Source organism: Polypterus senegalus, chromosome 6 (genome assembly GCF_016835505.1).
Source record: "Polypterus senegalus isolate Bchr_013 chromosome 6, ASM1683550v1, whole genome shotgun sequence".
NCBI lineage: Eukaryota > Metazoa > Chordata > Cladistia > Polypteriformes > Polypteridae > Polypterus > Polypterus senegalus.
In genome coordinates, this window is record NC_053159.1 from 174,574,714 (window position 1) to 174,593,933 (window position 19,220).

The 19,220-nt window shown below is 37.7% G+C and overlaps 1 protein-coding gene across 6 annotated transcripts in view; it reads left to right on the top strand.

Moving 5' to 3' along the window:
* ubr3 (ubiquitin protein ligase E3 component n-recognin 3) overlaps positions 1–19,220 on the top strand; it is a 268,225-nt gene that overhangs the window by 237,484 nt on the left and 11,521 nt on the right. For all 6 annotated transcript variants that reach the window (XM_039757590.1, XM_039757589.1, XM_039757591.1 and 3 more), the window contains 4 exons: positions 4,489–4,596; positions 11,916–12,041; positions 16,806–16,985; positions 18,793–19,002. In XM_039757590.1, the coding sequence (XP_039613524.1) occupies positions 4,489–4,596; positions 11,916–12,041; positions 16,806–16,985; positions 18,793–19,002 (624 nt within the window). The remainder of the gene's footprint in view (positions 1–4,488; positions 4,597–11,915; positions 12,042–16,805; positions 16,986–18,792; positions 19,003–19,220) is intronic.

A 19,220-nucleotide genomic window follows, 5' to 3' on the forward strand; every position in this document is an offset into this window, starting at 1 on the left:
TCACAGATCCGGCATACTGGATACACATGGAGCTCCATGTGTATGTGAGATTTGCACAATCACCTAATATCTGCATAGTTTTTTCTCTAAGTTCTTACTATATGCTTTCTTCCCACATCACAAACACATGCAAGCTAAGCTGATTAGAGATTCTAAATTGGACCCATGTGTATCAGTAGGCCCTCTAATCAATAGCTGTCCCATCAGGGGCTGATTCCTGCCTTGTGTCAAATGTTTCAGAATAGGCACACTCCCCATCATGATAACAATTTGAGTTAACAGGTTTGAAAATTAAATCTTATATTTGATATGAATAAACAGTTATGATTATTAGCTCTCATTAGCTTTAATTAAAAATGTATCTGTCACATTTTTCTGATTGAATTTTGTTTGTCTATTTTCACAGTTGCTGTCCTCTGGCAGCTTCATACCTTTATTAGCATAATGGTTAATATAAATGAACAAAATACATAGTAATATAAATTCAACTTAGTCTATATGTTACAATGTACCCTTGAGTCAGGATAACAATTTAATTATAGTCAGGCTTCATTTTTGCCATGTCAATATCTGCATAAGGCTTTATTTATGTTATTTATGTTGCATATTTAATCCTGTAATTTAATTAATTTAGTATCTGAGAATCTTTAAAGTTTTTAATTTATTGCAATTTTCTATATGTTACCATTTTTAAGTTCGTTTATTATTATGTGTACACAGTAAGATTAATTTCTTACTTGCATATTTCCTCAGAACAGTGACAATAATATGATACCAACAAAGACATGCAAGAAAAAGAAGTATACATAGCATACAGTATACAGTATACACTAAGGAGCCAAAACATTATGATCACCTCCCTGATATGCTGCTCCCAAAACAGCTCTGATTCACAAAGACATGGACTGTACAAGACCTCTGAAGGTGATCTGTGGTATTAGACACCGAGATGTTAGCATCAGATCCTCTAACACCTGTAAGTTGCAAGGCAGTGCTGCCACAGATCAGATTAGTTGTTCTGACTCATCTACAGATGCTCAGTTGGATTCAGACCTGAGGAACCTGAAGTCCAGAGCAACACCCTGAACTCTTCATCATGTTACTCAAACCATTCCAGAACAATTTCTTCAGAGTAGCAGGGCACATTATCCTGTTGAAAGATGCCATTTCCACTGGGGAATACTATTGCCATGAAGAAGTGTGGCTGGTCTGCAGGAATGTTTAGGTAGGCACTGCACATCCAGTGAATGCCAGAACCTAGGGATTTCTCAGCAGAATGTTGTCTAAAGCACGAAACTCCCTCCACCAGTGTATTGACTTCCCGCAGTGCACACTTGTGCTGTCTCTTCCCCAGCTAAACAACGCAGATGTACATGAAAAAGAAAATGTGATTTGTTGTACCAGGCGACCTTCCTCCATTGATCCAGGGTCCAATGCTAGTGATCACGTGCCAATTGTAGGCACTTTAGAAGTTAGACAGGTGCAGTTACATGACATCCTCCCCCCATATGTGAAGCAGAGTTCAATGTCTATCATGACACATTACTCCTGTAACCATCATTAAAATCATTTGCAATTTGTGCCACAGTAGCCCTTCTGTTGGTTTGTACCAGATGGGTTAGCCTTCTTCACTGCCTAACACCCTGTAAATGGTCATGTTTTTTACTTATTTGGACCACTACAGGGATTTATGCCTCACAGCTGACCCTGAGTACACCACAAGCCTTGCCATTTCAGAAATGCTCCGACACAGTTGTCTGGCCATAATGATTTTGGCCCTTACCCAATTCACTGTGGTCTTGCCAATCTTGTGCATTTAATACATCAACTAAAAGTACCTCATGTCATCTTACTATCTAATATATCTCTGACCTTCATGTGTTCTGTTGTCACAAGATAGTCCATGTCATTCACTTCATAGGGGAGTGGACATAATGTTTTGGGTCATTTCTATCAGTATAGAGTTGGTAATATTTGTCCATATAAGCTTACAGTGCTTTTTATATTACAGTATTTGCTCTCATGATTGGCTGTCATTGACAGTCTGTGAATAAAAACTGTCCCTGAATCTACTGGTCTCAGTGTCAGTACTCCTATACTTGTTGCCAGGAGGACAGAGTGAGAAAAGCGGCAAGGCAGCATGGCAGAGGTCTGCCTTTCTAAGGCAGTGTGTATAATATATGTCCTGAAAAGAAGGCAGCTGGGTGCCAGTCATATTCTGTGTTGTCTTCACCAGCCTCAGCAGGGCTTTACGATCTTGAATCGAGCAATCAATCAATCAATCAACATTTATTTATATAGCACATATTCATACAAAAAAAATGTAGCTCAAAGTGCTTTACAAAATGAATAGAGAAATAGAAGACACAATAAAAAATAAACATAAGTCAACATTAATTAACATAGAATAAGTAAGGTCCGATGGCCAGGGTGGACAGAAAAACAAAAAACTCCAAAGGCTGGAGAAAAAAATAAAATCTGTAGGGGTTCCAGACCACGAGACCACCCAGTCCCCTCTGGGCAATCTACCTAACATAAGTCAAACAGTCCTCTTTGTATTTAGGGTTTTCATGGAAGGACCTGATGATGATGGTCACGTAGACTTCTGGCTTTCAGTCCATCAATGTTGGTGCATCATGATGCTTTGAGTAGGTGGTGGTGGCGCAGGCCGCCACCACAAAGAAAACCGGAAAAAGAAACAGAAGTATGTGATGCAGCCAGTGGGCTCCATTGTGCACCACTGTGCACCTGTAGAAGTTAGCGAGAAGGCAAAACTACTATATACGTATTGCCTTAGCAAGCTAAATGCTATGGTACTGAAAATTCTTTTAAAGATTCAGATAAATGCTTTTTAGGCATAAAGCACCACAAGCTGCTGTTTTTAGACACCTATAATTACATGTAATTATACAGACACTTTTGCTTTTCAGTTTTTTTTTTTTGTTTTTTTTTTTAATTTAGTGTTGGTGTCTGCTGAGCATCACAATCCTAACGGCTTTATAGCTCAGCTAATTAATCTGTTTCTTGTAAAATATAAAATTACACTTCATGTATAGCCTTTGACAGCAGTTGTTATTGCTTGTGAATATTCTGACTATTCTGTTTTGCAGTTAACTCAATTTAATAATAAGAGCGTATTGCCTTGAATTCCACTCTATTGTATTATTGGGTTTTTCAGACATTGTCAGAAATGCTTTGTCATACAAAATGTGAAAGCATGGCAGGGAAAAAAATATGGTTTATAATGAGGATTTCTTGAGAGCAGCACTATGTTAACAAGATTTTATTATAAGTAAGAAATGTATGAAATGTACAGCTTCAGTACTCTAATTATATTGCTGTATACATGGTATGACAGAGAAATTTGTATTATTAAGTTAAAAAAAATAAAACCTGGAAATGTCAGCAGAAAAGAACAGATTCTTATTGCTGTTTTAAAAGAAGAGAAATTCAGCAACAGTAAAAGTGTCAGCTATAAATCTATGACAGAAAAGGCTGAGACAGATAAGGGCCTTGCCAGTATATATTCTTTTACCGTCAGTTTGATAAATGTTGGCTGCTTTACCCCACATAAAATATTAGTAGAACCAGAAGGATTTTATCTGAACACGTATTCAGTAATGCTTCAGGTTTTATCTGCAGTCAAATATTTTACTATAAAAGCGGTATTAACAGCACGTCTGTGGTGACTATATTATCATATAAAGGCATGCAGTATATATATATATATAATATATATATATATATATATATATATATATATATATATATATATATATATATAATATGAAACCCTAAGAAGTATTATTTCCAATATCTTTTTGATATCCTGTAATGCGACGGGAAATGGTTCTTTTGTATAATTGTAATGGAAATAAAATGTAAAATCTTTTCCTGCCTTGTGCCCCATGATGCCAGGATCCTCACGGTCACTGAATTGGATTAAGCAGACTTGAGAAAGAATGAGTGTATCTTTCATATAAGTCATGAATTTCTTGATGCATCTTGTGTATTATTTCACGTTTGTATTCTCTAGAGACAGCACAGACATAAGACTGAGACTCTGCACATTTCCATTCCATGGTCATCTCCTTCTGAGAGTTATGAAGTTCTGAAACCAAATAATACTTGATCCTGAAGTAATGTTTCAGTTTTCATTCCTACAGAGTTGTTAAACAGTGTACATCACTGTTTTCACATCAGTTGCTGGGGAAAATGAAGATTTTGTTTTCTTTGCACAATGTCTTACATGAAAACAATTCTTAGCTGAGAATGGTAGCAAGTCATATTGGTGAAAGTAGTCAAATATTAGTATGACTAAAATGTGAGGGGAAAAAAAATGGAGGATGCCTTTCAAATATTTGACATAATGAAGGAAAGGTCACTTTGTATGCTGCCATGCAACAAAATAAACCGGTATCATAAAAAATAAACTTTTTTTGTAGATGATAGTAAGTTAACATAAAGTATATGTTGTCTTATCCATAGCTTGCTAGCAGTTCTGAAAAATCCTGGGAAGTGCTGCTGAGCCATGTGATCAGCGAGCTGTGGAAATGCAAATGTTTTTATGAAGTGGCAAATAATGAAACATCAGTGGTAAGCAAGAGTTATTTTTGTTTTTTTTTTATTTATGGTTGTAATTAAATAGTCAAACATACGTTCATAAATGTCTCTTGTCAAAGAAAGACTTAATATGCATTAATCACAATAAACATTTGTAACAACACCCCTACCCAGGGCGGGGAGCAATTTCACAGCAAACACTCACTATATTATAGTTTCTTATTTTATTTGAAACAGCAGAGGTAAAACAGAAACACAGGCAGGAGCTGGGCACATGTATCTCAGAATAATATTGGTGTATTATTTCTAAATTCTGAAAATAAAAACTTTGCAACATTCCATGCAATGATTTTATCCCAATTTTTACATAATGTACCACTTTTCTGAGTTATGGAGGGCATATTTAGATTCTTCCAGTTAAGCAAAATCAGTGTGTGTACTGTAGTATAGAAAATGATTCAATTTATTGAATATGAGTTAACCTCATCCAATGTTACCCAATCCTAAAAGAATTAAGAATAATTGTAAATCCAACACTATCTGATAAATAAACAAATATCTTCCCCCAAATTGGTCTTGATTTAGGACAGACCCAAAACAAATGGCCTAGTAAAGTCGATGCTTAATGGCATTGTCCACAATTAGGATCCAATTGCTTATGCATTTTGGATAATTTAAATCTTGAAACTTTTATATTATGTGTAGATTTTAGTATAATTACAGGATGTGTTGTACAGATTGATGAAGAATGTATATTATGAATAATTTAATTCTAATTCTTTCCTGAGATATTAAAATTGAGGCACCTTTCCCAGTGGTACACTATGCAACATTAATTAATAAAGTTCAGTGATATTTTTCCTCGTTACTAGTTGGCATATATTCTAGTATGGATAGTGATTTAACATTATAGAAGTTAGGCAGATTTGTTTTAACAAAGTCCAGAACTTTTAAATAAGAAAAAGGTGTACTGAGGGAATTCCATTTTTAAGATGAAATTGTTCTAAAGGTAATTTGTTGTTTAAAAGTATTTATTAAAGATTCATTAACCTGTAACATTCTTTTCATATTTGTGGACAAGTTAATGGTGGAAATGCCTAAATTATTAGCCTTGATTTACAAGTACACCCAGCAATACTTATTTACTTACATTTCCTCTTCACTAACATCTCAATCACAACACTGGCCAAGAGCCCGTCATTACCCCTGCTATAGTTAGGGTTATAGATCAAATACAAAGCAAGAATATCTCAAGAGAAGCCAAGGGCCCATTGATGCCATTAGGTCATTTTGCCTGAAAGGGCTACACTTCAGAATGCCTTAGCAAAGGTCAAGCGCCACACTCCTACTGGTACTTCCCAGATTTTTCCCTTTGAAAGGGCTGTGCAAATCAGACAGCAATATGGCTGTGGTTAGTTACCTAAGATGGAATAAATTAGTACGGGCAAGAGGCTGGCTATTGTTAACTCTATAAAAGGGCTGCACAATTCTAACAAACAAAGCCATTAGGTTCTCCTACCAGGTTACCCATATCCTATGGCTTCCCAGGTCACTCACACACGCATACTGGGACAAATGATATCAATTATCAAGGTAAGTTTCAATGAGACCATATTGAAAATTTAATTGAATTATGACTAATGTTTATTTGCAGAGAATCCAGGCATTAAATGCAAGAAGTCAAAAGTACAGGGTGGGCCATTTATATGGATACACCTTAATAAAATGGAAATGGTTGGTGATATTAACTTCCTGTTTGTGGCACATTAGTATATGTGAGGGGGGGAAACTTTTCAAGATGGGTGGTGACCATGGTGGCCATTTGGAAGTCGGCCATTTTGGATCCAACTTTTGTTTTTTCAATAGGAAGAGGGTCATGTTACACATCAAACTTATTGGGAATTTCACAAGAAAAACAATGGTGTGCTTGGTTTTAATGTAACTTTATTCTTTCATGAGTTATTTACAAGTTTCTCTTTGTTTACAGCCATTGACATATTGCAGAGGTTAACACGTGAGGAGCGGATAGAAATTGTGTTGATGTCTGGTGAACGCAGTAACCGGGTCATTGCAGCAGATTTCAATGCAAGACACCCTACGAGACCACCCATCTCCCATGCTACAGTTAGCAAACTGCTTGCTAAGTTTCGTGAAACTGGTTCAGTGTTGGATTTGCCAAAATGTGGACGCATGAAAACTGTCACTAATGAAGAAACATCAGTGGCTGTCCTAGCTTCATTCAGCAAGAGCCCACAGCGTAGCACTCGCCGCATGTCACTGGAGAGTGGCATTAGTCGAACATCCCTTCGGCGGATATTAGCTACTCACAAATGGCACCCTTACAAACTCCAGCTACTGCAGCATCTCAACGAGGATGACCCAGATCGGCGCACTGAATTTGCAGAATGGGCAAAACAAAAATTGGAACAGGACCCTCAGTTTACTCAGAAGATTTTGTTCAGTGATGAGGCAAACTTTTATGTGAATGGTGAAGTTAACAAACAAAACCACCGCTATTGGTCTGACACTAACCCACATTGGATAGATCCTCCAAGACTGTTGGAACAAAAAAATTGATGGTATGGTGTGGTATATGGGGTACAAAGATAGTGGAGCCATTCTTCATCAATGGAAACCTCAAGGCCACTGGATATGCGAAATTGCTACATGATGATGTGTTTCCCTCTTTATGCACTGAAGCTGGCACGTTCCCTGAGTTTTTCCAGCAAGATGGTGCACCACCACATTATGGGTGTCAGGTCCGAGCATTCCTAGATGAACAGTTTCCTGGAAAGTGGATTGGTCGTCGTGGGCCAGTTGAATGGCCCCCAAGGTCTCCCGATCTGACGCCCTTAGACTTTTATCTTTGGGGTCATCTGAAGGCAATTGTCTATGCTGTGAAGATACGAGATGTGCAGCACCTGAAACTACGGATACTGGAAGCCTGTGCTAGCATTTCTCCTGCGGTGTTGCTATCAGTGTGTGAAGAGTGGGAGAAGAGGGTTGCATTGACAATCCAACACAATGGGCAGCACATTGAACACATTTTATAAGTGGTCAGAAACTTGTAAATAACTCATGAAAGAATAAAGTTACGTTAAAACCAAGCACACCATTGTTTTTCTTGTGAAATTCCCAATAAGTTTGATGTGTCACATGACCCTCTTCCTATTGAAAAACAAACGTTGGATTCTAAATGGCCGACTTCCAAATGGCCACCATGGTCACCACCCATCTTGAAAAGTTTCCCCCCTCACATATACTAATGTGCCACAAACAGGAAGTTATGAATATCACCAACCATTCCCATTTTATTAAGGTGTATCCATATAAATGGCCCACCCTGTAGAAAAAAATATACAATCTAAACAGTTCAAAGCAAAGTCCATAAAAGCGAGCTTTGCTGAATTATACCCAGGAGAAATAGATGCTGGTGTAATTTCAAGAGCCCAGTCTTCTTAGTCTAACTAAGGAGATCCTGAAAAGTATGCACCTTAGTGCTGCACCTTTGTTGGGGTGAATTTTAGGGTGTAATGCACTTTTGTCCCCGGACAGCATGTTTTTTTGATGTGTCTTAAGAACTACTTATGCTGTATCTGCCTATCATACCAGTGCTGCATTCTCATATTAAAAGCTGCATGTCACCCCTCCTTTTCGTCTGCCTCTCTCAGATGAGCCATTGACTTTCATCACAATAAAGAGGCTCTATGTCCGGTCACTATTCAGGGAGTAGATGTAGAGGTGATGCACTCCTACAAATACTTTGGGGGTCCTCATCAGTGACTGGTTGCACTAGTTGGAAATGCAACACTGGTTTGTGGATCAGTACCATCTATGGACTGATTTATCCACTATGCCCTACAGTATCAGGAGACTGATAAATACGTACATGTCATCTGAGCGAAAGGCTGTGATAAGTAGATGGTTTACTCTGACTTTTCCAACACTGCTCAGCATACCGGTTCATTTCAGTGGCTGTTATCTCCATCAGATTATCACTGACAAATTGATACACTTTTTCATCACTATCACTCAATTAAAACAATGATTCAGTTCCAGTTTGTTCTAAAATTGGACTTACAGCTTTTTAGTTTTGGTTGAAGGCTCTGTCCCAATCCTGGATATTGATGAGTTATCATAGTTACGATAAAGTGACAAAATTTAAAGAAATATTCAAGACTTTTTACAGCATGATGTTATTTCACCCACTAGATGGTAGCAGAATACTGCCTGAGAGTTATTGAGGCTTAACACTTAAAGAAGATCGTTACACATCACCCCGAGTCTGACTCTGGCCTAACCATGTTTACATAAAATTCTGAGCCTGAGTCACGCTAGGGGTTAACGCCAAGGAGGTTACTGGAGCTGTAGTAAATTGATAATTTTAATAATTGGTGAAGAAAAGAAAGAATTACATTTATTTTTGTGACTATAGCTGTGTAGATTTTGCAGAGAATTGTACTTTTAATGCAGTATGTGAGGTTCCAGCTTCAGCTGATTGGTCCCCCAGCTAATCGTTGTACTGACAATGTTCGCCAGGGAGGACTGGCACTTAACAATGATAAGAGGTAGAAATCAGATTGCAATGCACTGCGACCGTGTCCCAGCTATGCAAAGACAGCCTGGCCGCAAGCCTGCTGCACCTTCTTGGCAAACTGGCAGCCACAGCATGCAGCAACACACGTTTTATGTTGATTTCTGTGTGAAGCCATTGCTTGGAAAAAATATTCAGTGACCATAAGTGACTTTGGTTTTATTGCATGGGAAGATGCAGCAGTAAGTTCTAAGAGTTGTGGTAGCAGCAACACTTCATAAGTAGAGGAAAGAGTGAGTGCACAGTTAATGAGTAGATAAAGTTAAATCTATGTACTTTCGTACTCAGAAATAAATAATGAGAGCTGGACAGAAACTGGACTGTGGTGTCTAGCTGGCACCTTGCTTTGGAAAAAAATGTACAGACTGTCTTCCATATTCCTTAGTCATACAGATTCTCTGTTATAACTACTTAACCTTTTAATTGGATTTATTTCTCCATGTCCTGCATATGTCATCCTCATTCTCATGTTTGATGACTGATGCTCACATTAAACAAACAGTTCTTATTTGAAATGGTTTGTCTTAATTAATACGCTACTACATGAAGCTGGGATAAAGCAGTGTCATTACTGAGTGCATTCAAGGTTTGTCTTTATTACTCAGCTTTGCATTTGCAACAGTTAATTTTGAGCATGGTGATTAGTTTGTAGTAGTAAAGATTTTTGGCCAACTGCTAACATCATTAGTGACACTGAGCATTGTAATAATCATTTGTGACTATCCAATCAGCTTTTTTTTTGCTTTTATTCTTCCATGGCAAATTGCACTACTTTGTTTTACACAGCTTATGCTTATAATATTTAAATGTTATATATTTTTAAATGATTGCTCCCAACATAATTAAACAAATAAATGAAAATAGTGAAATTAAAGTTCTTTTCAATATAGTTTTTATCTTTTTAACAATTGATTAAGCAAATGGATTTTAGAAAGCTCAACATTATTGCTGTTTCTGGAAAAAAAGGAAGTTAAATTACATTTGCAGTAAGACAGCAAGATGTGAGCTGGAGCAATAACAGGTTTGTAATGCCCTTAAATGTCCCGGCCTGCATGCACGCTACACTTGGTGGATCAACAAGTATCTGCATGGCGCAAGAGACATGGGTAAGCCGATGACCCCTGAAGCTTGCAGTTGTACTCCATGAGCAAGGAATTCCTAGTAAGAGCCTGTGCTTTGTGCACACCAGCCATCACTTCTGCCAATTGGATGGTTTAGTGATGTTCACAGATCAGCCCGGCCACATTCTCTCATGGTCTCTGGCGGAGCACCAAGAACATAATTAAATTTGACTGTGTAGAGGAAATAAAAGTCGTACCAAATTCTTTTAGGTGAACTTGTGAAAGGATTATTACTGAGTATTTGGTGTGAGTGCTACAGTGGAGGAATGGACCATCCGCTCAACACTTCTTCCCCCTGCAGGCCCTGACCCTGCTCACCTCACCCCTGCCCTTGGGGGATGTACATGAGGCAGGACCTGGGGATGGGTTGTGAAGATCTTAGTTGATTTCTGGTACACAAATTAAGTGTTTATAAAACAGTTAGCAAATGTGTATTGTGAATAGGGTCCTCTAGGACCCAACCACATTTTTCCCATAGAATACCTGCCTCAGTATCCATGGTTTCCATATTGATGGAGTTTTTCATGAACGTAACCCTTGCAGATAATGAGAATTGACTGTTTATATGAGGGATGCTCAGATAGTTTTAAGGCTGAACTATTAAGAAAGAAATCAGTAAGACCAAACAAGTTTTATTTTTCCAACATAATCTTGTGAACTGTGATACACTTAATTATAAAGCTACCCTTGTCTTGCTTGTGATTCTAGCTGACTTGACATCTTCATCATTGGCAATGCATGTCCCACAGATGTAGTTCATCTCATTGGGCAGCAGGTGATCGCCCCATGGGGCCTGGTTGGGAGAACAGAGTGGGTGTAACATATCTTCAGATTTGCCGTTTCACAAAGAAACCTGAATAGCTGAATAGGGATGTTGTCATGCAGCAGACGGGGTGAATGGTTGACAGCTTGTCACAGTGCTTTTTCCAATTGACTGTCAAAAACACTAAAGCAAGTCAGAGTAATATTGATCAGTTTTGTGGGCCTTTTGAGGCAGGTAATCAATATCGACTACACCCTGAACATCGGAAAAATTGTAAGAAATCCAAAAGAAGAAGAAGAGGCAGACAGTGTGGCAAAGTGGATAAGACTCCAGACTTCAAACCCTAAGGCGTTGGTCTCAAATACTGATACTGACATTGTGTGACCATGACCAAGTCATTTCACCTCTCTGTGCTCCCATTGGAAAAACAAACAAAAGAAGCGTTACCAAATGTATCTCAAAAGTTGCAAGTTGCCTTGGATAAAGGAGTCAGCCAAATAAGTAAATGTATATATAAATCCCCCCAAGCATTGTAAATGTCATCTTGCTGGCACTGTGGTGTTCGAGGAAAAAAAACTCAGTGTGTAACAATAATGTAAAGTATGCATGGGATAAATATTAGTGTAACACATTGAACAGGTAACATTTCCCACTGAGTAAAATCCCAATGTCAGGAAGGAAATTGAAAATGTGAGAAAAGGCAGTCTAGTGTTTTGCAAGGAGTTTATGTCCTGCCAACAAACCTTTTTAACAAGCTGTCACTTACACACTCCACAAGAAATCTGGCGTCAGTATCCCAAAAGGTGACCTGTCCTTTTTTTTTCTGCTGGGATGCTATTAGCAAAAATCACTTCTGTTCTTTTCTTTCCATCAGATAAGCTCCTGCATCTGGTCTCCACAGTCCATCGAGTATGCTCTTCAGCAGTACTGCTTACCTTTCCTCAGAATTACCAGCCTGCTTCAGCATCACCTCTTTGGGGACGATTTACCGAGCTGTCTGGTAAAGTGTGATTTAATATAAAATATTACTGTATATGTCAAAATATTTGTCACCTTTTGCCTTTTATTCAGTGTGTTTGTTTTTGCCCAATACGTAGTAAATAGCAGAAACTGCATCTGCAGAGTGCAATGCAGCTTAAGTCATTTTCACGTTTAAAAAAAAAAAGAAAAGAGATGGTTTTCCCTACGTTTATGTAAATTATGAATTTTGAAATTTCAAGTGAATTACTGTACTTCTTGCAGTAGTCTCAATTTAAACAAGCCATATATTACATTATGTTCATGTTCAGATCCATACCAAGTGAATCTATCACACTACAGGTGCTGGTCATAAAATTAGAATTTCATGACAAAGTTGATTTATTTCAGTAATTCCATTCAAAAGTGAAACTTGTATATTAGATTCTTTTATTACACACAGACTGATGTATTTCAAATGTTTATTTCTTTTAATTTTGATGATTATAACTGACAACTAATGAAAGTCCCAAATTCAGTATCTCAGAAAATTAGAATATTTTGAAAGGTTCAATATTGAAGACACCTGGTGCCACACTCTAATCAGCTAATTAACTCATAACACCTGCAAAAGCCTTTAAATGGTCTCTCAGTCTAGTTCTGTAGGCTACACAATCGTGGGGAAGACTGCTGACTTGACAGTTGTCCAAAAGACGACCATTGACACCTTGCACAAGGAGGGCAAGACACAAAAGGTCATTGCTAAAGAGGCTGGCTGTTCACAGAGCTCTGTGTCCAAGCACATTAATAGAGAGGCGAAGGGAAGGACAAGATGTGGTAGAAAAAAGTGTACAAGCAATAGGGATAACCGCTTGTACCCTGGAGAGGATTGTGAAACAAAACCCATTCAAAACTGTGGGGGAGATTCACAAAGAGTGGACTGCAGCTGGAGTCAGTGCTTCAAGAACCACCAGGCACAGACATATGCAAGACATGGCTTTCAGCTGTCGCATTCCTTGTGTCAAGCCACTCTTGAACAAGAGACAGCATCAGAAGCGTCTTGACTGGACTGCTGCTGAGTGGTCCAAAGTTATGTTCTCTGATGAAAGTAAATTTTGCATTTCCTTTGGAAATCAAGGTCCCAGAGTCTGGAGGAAGAGAGGAGAAGCACAGAATCCACGTTGCTTGAGGTCCAGTGTAAAGTTTCCACAGTCAGTGATGGTTTGGGGTGCCATGTCATCTGCTGGTGCTGGTCCATTGTGTTTTCTGAGGTCCAAGGTCAACGCAGCCGTCTACCAGGAAGTGTTAGAGTACTTCATGCTTTCTGCTGCTGAAGAACTTTATGGAGATGCAGATTTCATTTTCCAACAGGACCTGGCACCTGCACACAATGCCAAAGCTACCAGTACCTGGTTTAAGGACCATGGTATCCCTGTTCTTGATTGGCCAGCAAACTCTCCTGACCTTAACCCCATAGAAAATCTATGGGGTATAGTGAAGAGGAAGATGCAATACATCAGACCCAACAATTCAGAAAAGCTGGAGGCCACTATCAGAGCAACATGGGCTCTCATAACACCTGAGCAGTGCCACAGACTGATCGACTCCATGCCACGGCGCATTGCTGCAGTAATCCAGGCCAAAGGAGCCCCAACTAAATATTGAGTGCTGTACATGTTCATACTTTTCATGTTCATACCTTTCAGCTGGCCAACATTTCTAAAAATCCTTTTTTTGCATTGGTCTTAATTGATATTCTAATTTTCCGAGATACTGAATTTGGGACTTTCATTAGTTGTCAGTTATAATCATCAAAATTAAAATAAATAAACATTTGAAATACATCAGTCTGTGTGTAATGAATGAATCTAATATACAAGTTTCACTTTTTGAATGGAATTACTGAAATAAATCAACTTTGTCATGATATTCTAATTTTATGACCAGCACCTGTATATGTTAACGTTTGATACGGCCTTTGTATTTCTATATTGCTTCCTAAAGTCAGAGAAATGTTTTTCTTTTTTTTTTTATATAAACAATTTATACCAATGCATTTTTGGGAGGAGTATTTCTTTAAAACATCACACAAACGGTACAAGACTGGGATTTAAAATCCATGTTTTATATTCATTAATTGAAAGCAAGTAGAATTGATGTAAATTTTGAGTTTTTCAGGAGCTACAAAAGGTTTGGAAAAGGTGGCAAGGCAATATCACAAGTTAAATACATATACTGAAGTTCTATAATTCTTCAGGTGACATTGCCTTATAGTAGACTACCCTAATAGAGACTGAGGTACAGATCACTTGTAATGGTTAATACATTTCAATTACTATGTTGAATTGTGACTTGTTAGATCTGTTCAGATTAATAAAGTACTTCATTCTTTACGGCAAAGGAAACAATAACCAGATTTGGCCTCTGTTGACAATTGGACTTAAACATTTACTTTACATAGTGCTTTTCTGTAGTAATCACCATTTCAGTCTTTCTTTAGGTATGTCTGTGGTAGCACAGGTCACATAGATTTTGTGTGGGTAAGATTTGAACTGTTTACAGCTGTATTTTCATTTTAGAAATATAATCCAAACTTAAGTTGTTTGGAAGCAGTGCAGTGTGAGCAGTGTTCCTAGAAGAAGAGTAGGATGGCTGCCCAAGGTTGTGCCTGGGAGGAAGTGTGCTTGGATAGTTGTGCATGCGCCTGAGGCTAGAGTCGCTCATGTCCCGGCATTGCTCTACCATTGTAAAAAAAACAAAACGTTGGTTGCCAGTAAAAGAATATTGTAAAGATTTAAGGGCCTGTAGTAGCTGCAGGAGGTATTACCTGCAAGGTTCAGGGAAAAGTGCCTGGACAGTAGAGTCGTGTGTGTTTGGTACCTACATGTGTGAGTTTGAATCCTTTCTACTAGGAGTATCTTTGGGGATGTAGTACACAGTGTTGAAAACATGGGGAATGTGAGCTCCTATTGGTGGGTGGATTGAAGAGAGGTCTACGGGAATTGGGTGTAATTGTTCCACTGATTTTAAAAGGTGCAACAGACATAGGAAGAAGGTTTTTGGTTGAAATAATTGTCTGATGGTCTCTCTGAGAGAGAGATGATTAGGCAGTGCAGAGTTTTGTTTCTAGGACCTTCTGCACTATATGGAGGAAGGGTACCCCCATGGGGGTGCTTAAGCATATTATTCTTAGCCTTCTGATTAACATGCAAAGGCATTTAAGTAGTGTTATGGAGGAGACCTCCGAGCAACATGTAAAGTGAAGGCAGAGAGACTAGAGTGTAGAGTCAAGTGGTGAGCTTCAGCATATTCAACTTAAAGATTACTTTTGTTTCTAAAGATTTTGTGTTTTTGATTCGTTTTGCCTAGAGCTGCCTCTGAAACAGGCATGAGGAAAGGAATCAGCATGTTTTTAGTTTTAATTTTTACCTTTATATTTTTGAAATCGTTTCTGGAAAGAGACATCACACTTAAATTGAGTGGAATATTGGACTGTTTCTAATATTTTTGACACAATTAGTCCCAAGTAGAATAAATTTAAAACATTTTTCTATAAAACCTGTGTTCGTGTTTCTGTACCACCCAGGTGTATCCCTTGGTTATGAACTATGAGATGCTCTATAGGGGAACTGGTGCTCGTGGCTTTGGGCATGGTTCGTTACAGTGGCATTTTTTGTCATTGTTTATGTGGAATGACACAGAAATTATTGTTACCGTTGCTTGGATCCTGTTTGATTACCAATTACAGTACCTCGTTTGAGACTTTTACAAGTTATGTTTTTATCTGTGTGGGTTTTACTGCACAGACTCAAGTTGCCTCTCTCGATCCAAAGATGTGCTGCTGGGTTGATTGTTGATTCTTAATTCTCCCAATGCAGTTGTCTACGTGACTGCTCCATAATGTAACTGATTTCTGATGTGACTCTATACTGGATATGAGTGATTATAAAGTGGACAGATCTGCTCATGTTAAATGCCTGAACTAATAAATATTTGCTGTACAGCTCGGAACCTTAGTGATTTGGCCACACTGCCAGCTATTGTATCTATTTTCATGGGACAAGTATGCAAAATTTGCCACATACTGGTCAGTATAAAATCATAACACAAGCTATTGAAAACAGTTTTTTTTTTTGCTGCTGTCAAATAAAATGGCTTGTTATTTAATACTCTTTTTAAAAATAGATGTTTACATTTCTGCTGTCTTTAAATTAAGTATTTCTTTAAGGTGTTCAAGCTTTTAAAATCCACAGTAAATCTACTGCTTATTTTGCTGGTCCTACTTTACAGTTTACAGATGAAGTTTATACACACAGGTAGTGAATTCTTTAAAACTCGCTTTATAAACACTCCACAGATTTAATACAAACAAACTATGAATTTGGCATATTGTTTAAGAAATCTGTTCGTGCTGGGCAAAAGTAATTTTTTTCCAACAATTTTCACAGACAGTGTATTTCACTTAAACGATGTGCCAAAGTTATTGTTTGTTAGAATAAAATCTGTGGAGGGGTTATAGAGTGACTTTTAAAGAATTCTTTGTTAGGTGTATGTAAACTTCTGACTTCAACTGTTAATAGTTCCTTAACTTTTTTCAATGAGCACGTCTTCAGTACCCAGAGTTTGCCAATATATCTTAACAAACGTTGTTGCTGCTATTCCTTATTAAACAGACAAAATTGAGTCAAATTGCACAGTATCAATTGCTTCATATGACTGTATTTTCTGTACTTGAAGAAATACACTTTTTATTCCTTTTTTACTGTATGTACAATTTTAAAATTCTGTATTCTATTTTGTCGTGAAGCCTGAAGATGAGTTTTCAGTACTAGCAAACTGCCTGGGGCTGCTGCCGTCTAACCTTCAGTTATCCAACCAACTAAACAGTGCCTACTGTCTTGAATGGTCCGTCTCTGCCTTTGAGATCATATCGCAGTGGTGTTCTGAAGTGAGGGCGTTTTCAGAGGCGAATGCTGAACATGCAGTGGTAAGTTTATTTAGTTTGTTTGTCATATGCATTCATTATCATAATCATTAGTCTCACCTGCTTGCACTGGTCAAGTAAGAGAAAATACTGAACTTACAGAGTTAAATGTATTATTGTGTTTAAAGGTCAAAACTGTTTTTCCCCCCTTCATACATAAAAATGGCATTAATGTTAGGGTAAAATTCACAAATATAGAGTGAGTGTAATGCATCTTGAATATTTATTGAAAACCTAAAGTTGGGCTGATTTTGGTCTGCTCCTGTTTGTGGATTGATCTCTATATAAAATCATTAAGTTTATAAAAAAAAAAGATCCACCTGGGACCAGAAGGCGCTTGTGGGGATCATGGCACTATTCCCATTTGTAACAGTCAATAGGCAGTAAATCACCGCAGCCTTTGTCACCCAGTTTCAAAATCAATTGATAGAAGGTTTGCAGAAGGAGGCAGTGAATAAAATCAGCACAGATTGAGCCTTGGAGGGAATTAGCATAGCTTTCACACAGATTGATGGGAAATGTGTGAAAGGAACAGTGGAAGTGACACTTGAGTAAATGAAAGATCTTAACAGCTTGAGATGTGACGGATACCCGTGAAAAGTGTAGAAAAAACATTCATTGATATAAAGATGTGCATCTGCCTGGAATTCTCTAACAACACAGTATGCTTAAAACTGTTGCATAAAAGAGAGTGTGAGTTATTGTTACGGAAGGGTGTGGGATGTAAAACTCCCTAATCTATGGCTAAAATATGAAATCTGCCAAGACTTATTTTTATCAAGTTGTTAACCCTCGCATTAAATCTGAAGCTACCTTTATTGATTTTTGCAACAGTGAGGCTAAATTACCCTTTCCCAGACAGAGAGACATTTTATTACATGTCAGGGTACTGGTTTAATAATCACCCAAAGAAGATACTGGCGGCTTGGTATATTTATCAGTCAGCATCCTTCTGCTTTGTTGCAAAAATGTGACAGTGAATGGTCTTAAAACAAGGGTATGATAATCTTTACTTGTCTAAAATGGGGTTGTGTTTATAATACATCTAATTCTTTTCAAACAGTTGATGGCAGACGTGGGCTGCTCTTCACCTAATGTCTATCCATTATCAGCCTGTTTCCTTATATGTAGGGACAGCAGTGTGTTGGCACCTCTTCACTTCCTATAATCATTGGCACATTCTCCTTAGAGTAACATCCACCTTTACTTTATATAGCATCTCTCTGAAGTGAACACCATCTCAAGGTATCTTACAATTCCAGAGATACAATACAGTTGTTTGACGGCTTGTTTTACAGTTAGAGCACAGACAGGTAAAGTGACTTGCTGAGGGCTACACCTAGAAGCTGTGGAGGGAATGTAACTGGCAAACCTTGGGGTTTGGAATTCAATGTCTTAACTAATGGTGTGCAGTGGAGTCTGACATGTCAAGAGTTTATTTCTGTCTCTCTTATATAGTGCCTATCATTATAGCTCGCATTTAACGCAATCTTTTTTTTTTTTTTCTTTCAATCTGTTTTTAAAAGTGACTTCAAAATTGTTTTTCACAAAAACTGTGTTTAAAACGTTCATCCTGCACTTCATGGATGATCATGCAAACTTTACTGAACTTGGACTGCTCCCAATAGATGCACGCATTTTTTAAATATTAAAAAAATCAAGAATAGAATTTAAGGTACATGCTGCTACACCTTGTGTATCATTGATTTTGTTTTAAGATTGTAAATGCTTTTAGATGAATTTGTATTTTATATATTTATATTCAGAACAAAAAAAAAATCAACAAATTTACATATATTTTTGTCTTTAGGGTTTACTTGTGAATAATCCCCACTGGAGTGCACCTCATCTTCTTCTTTTACCAGAGAACTATAACACAATTTTCCAGTATTATCACAGAAAACCTTGCACTGTATGCAATAAAGTTCCCAAGGATCCTGCACTTTGCTTGGTTTGTGGTACCTTTGTATGTCTGAAAGGACTTTGCTGCAAACAACAAAGCTATTGTGAATGTGTCCTGGTGAGTATGAAAACATGGCATAATAAATGCTGTCATTATAAAGAGTTTTAATGTGATATTGATGAGAACATATTTCAATGGTATCATCATACCTTTTTTTAGTGACATCCTATTGAACATTTTCAAATATTGATTAGCAATATCATTATCTTTGTGCCAATGCTGGTTTGATGCATATGGAATTGATTACACTAAACAAATTAATGGAGTGGCTCTTA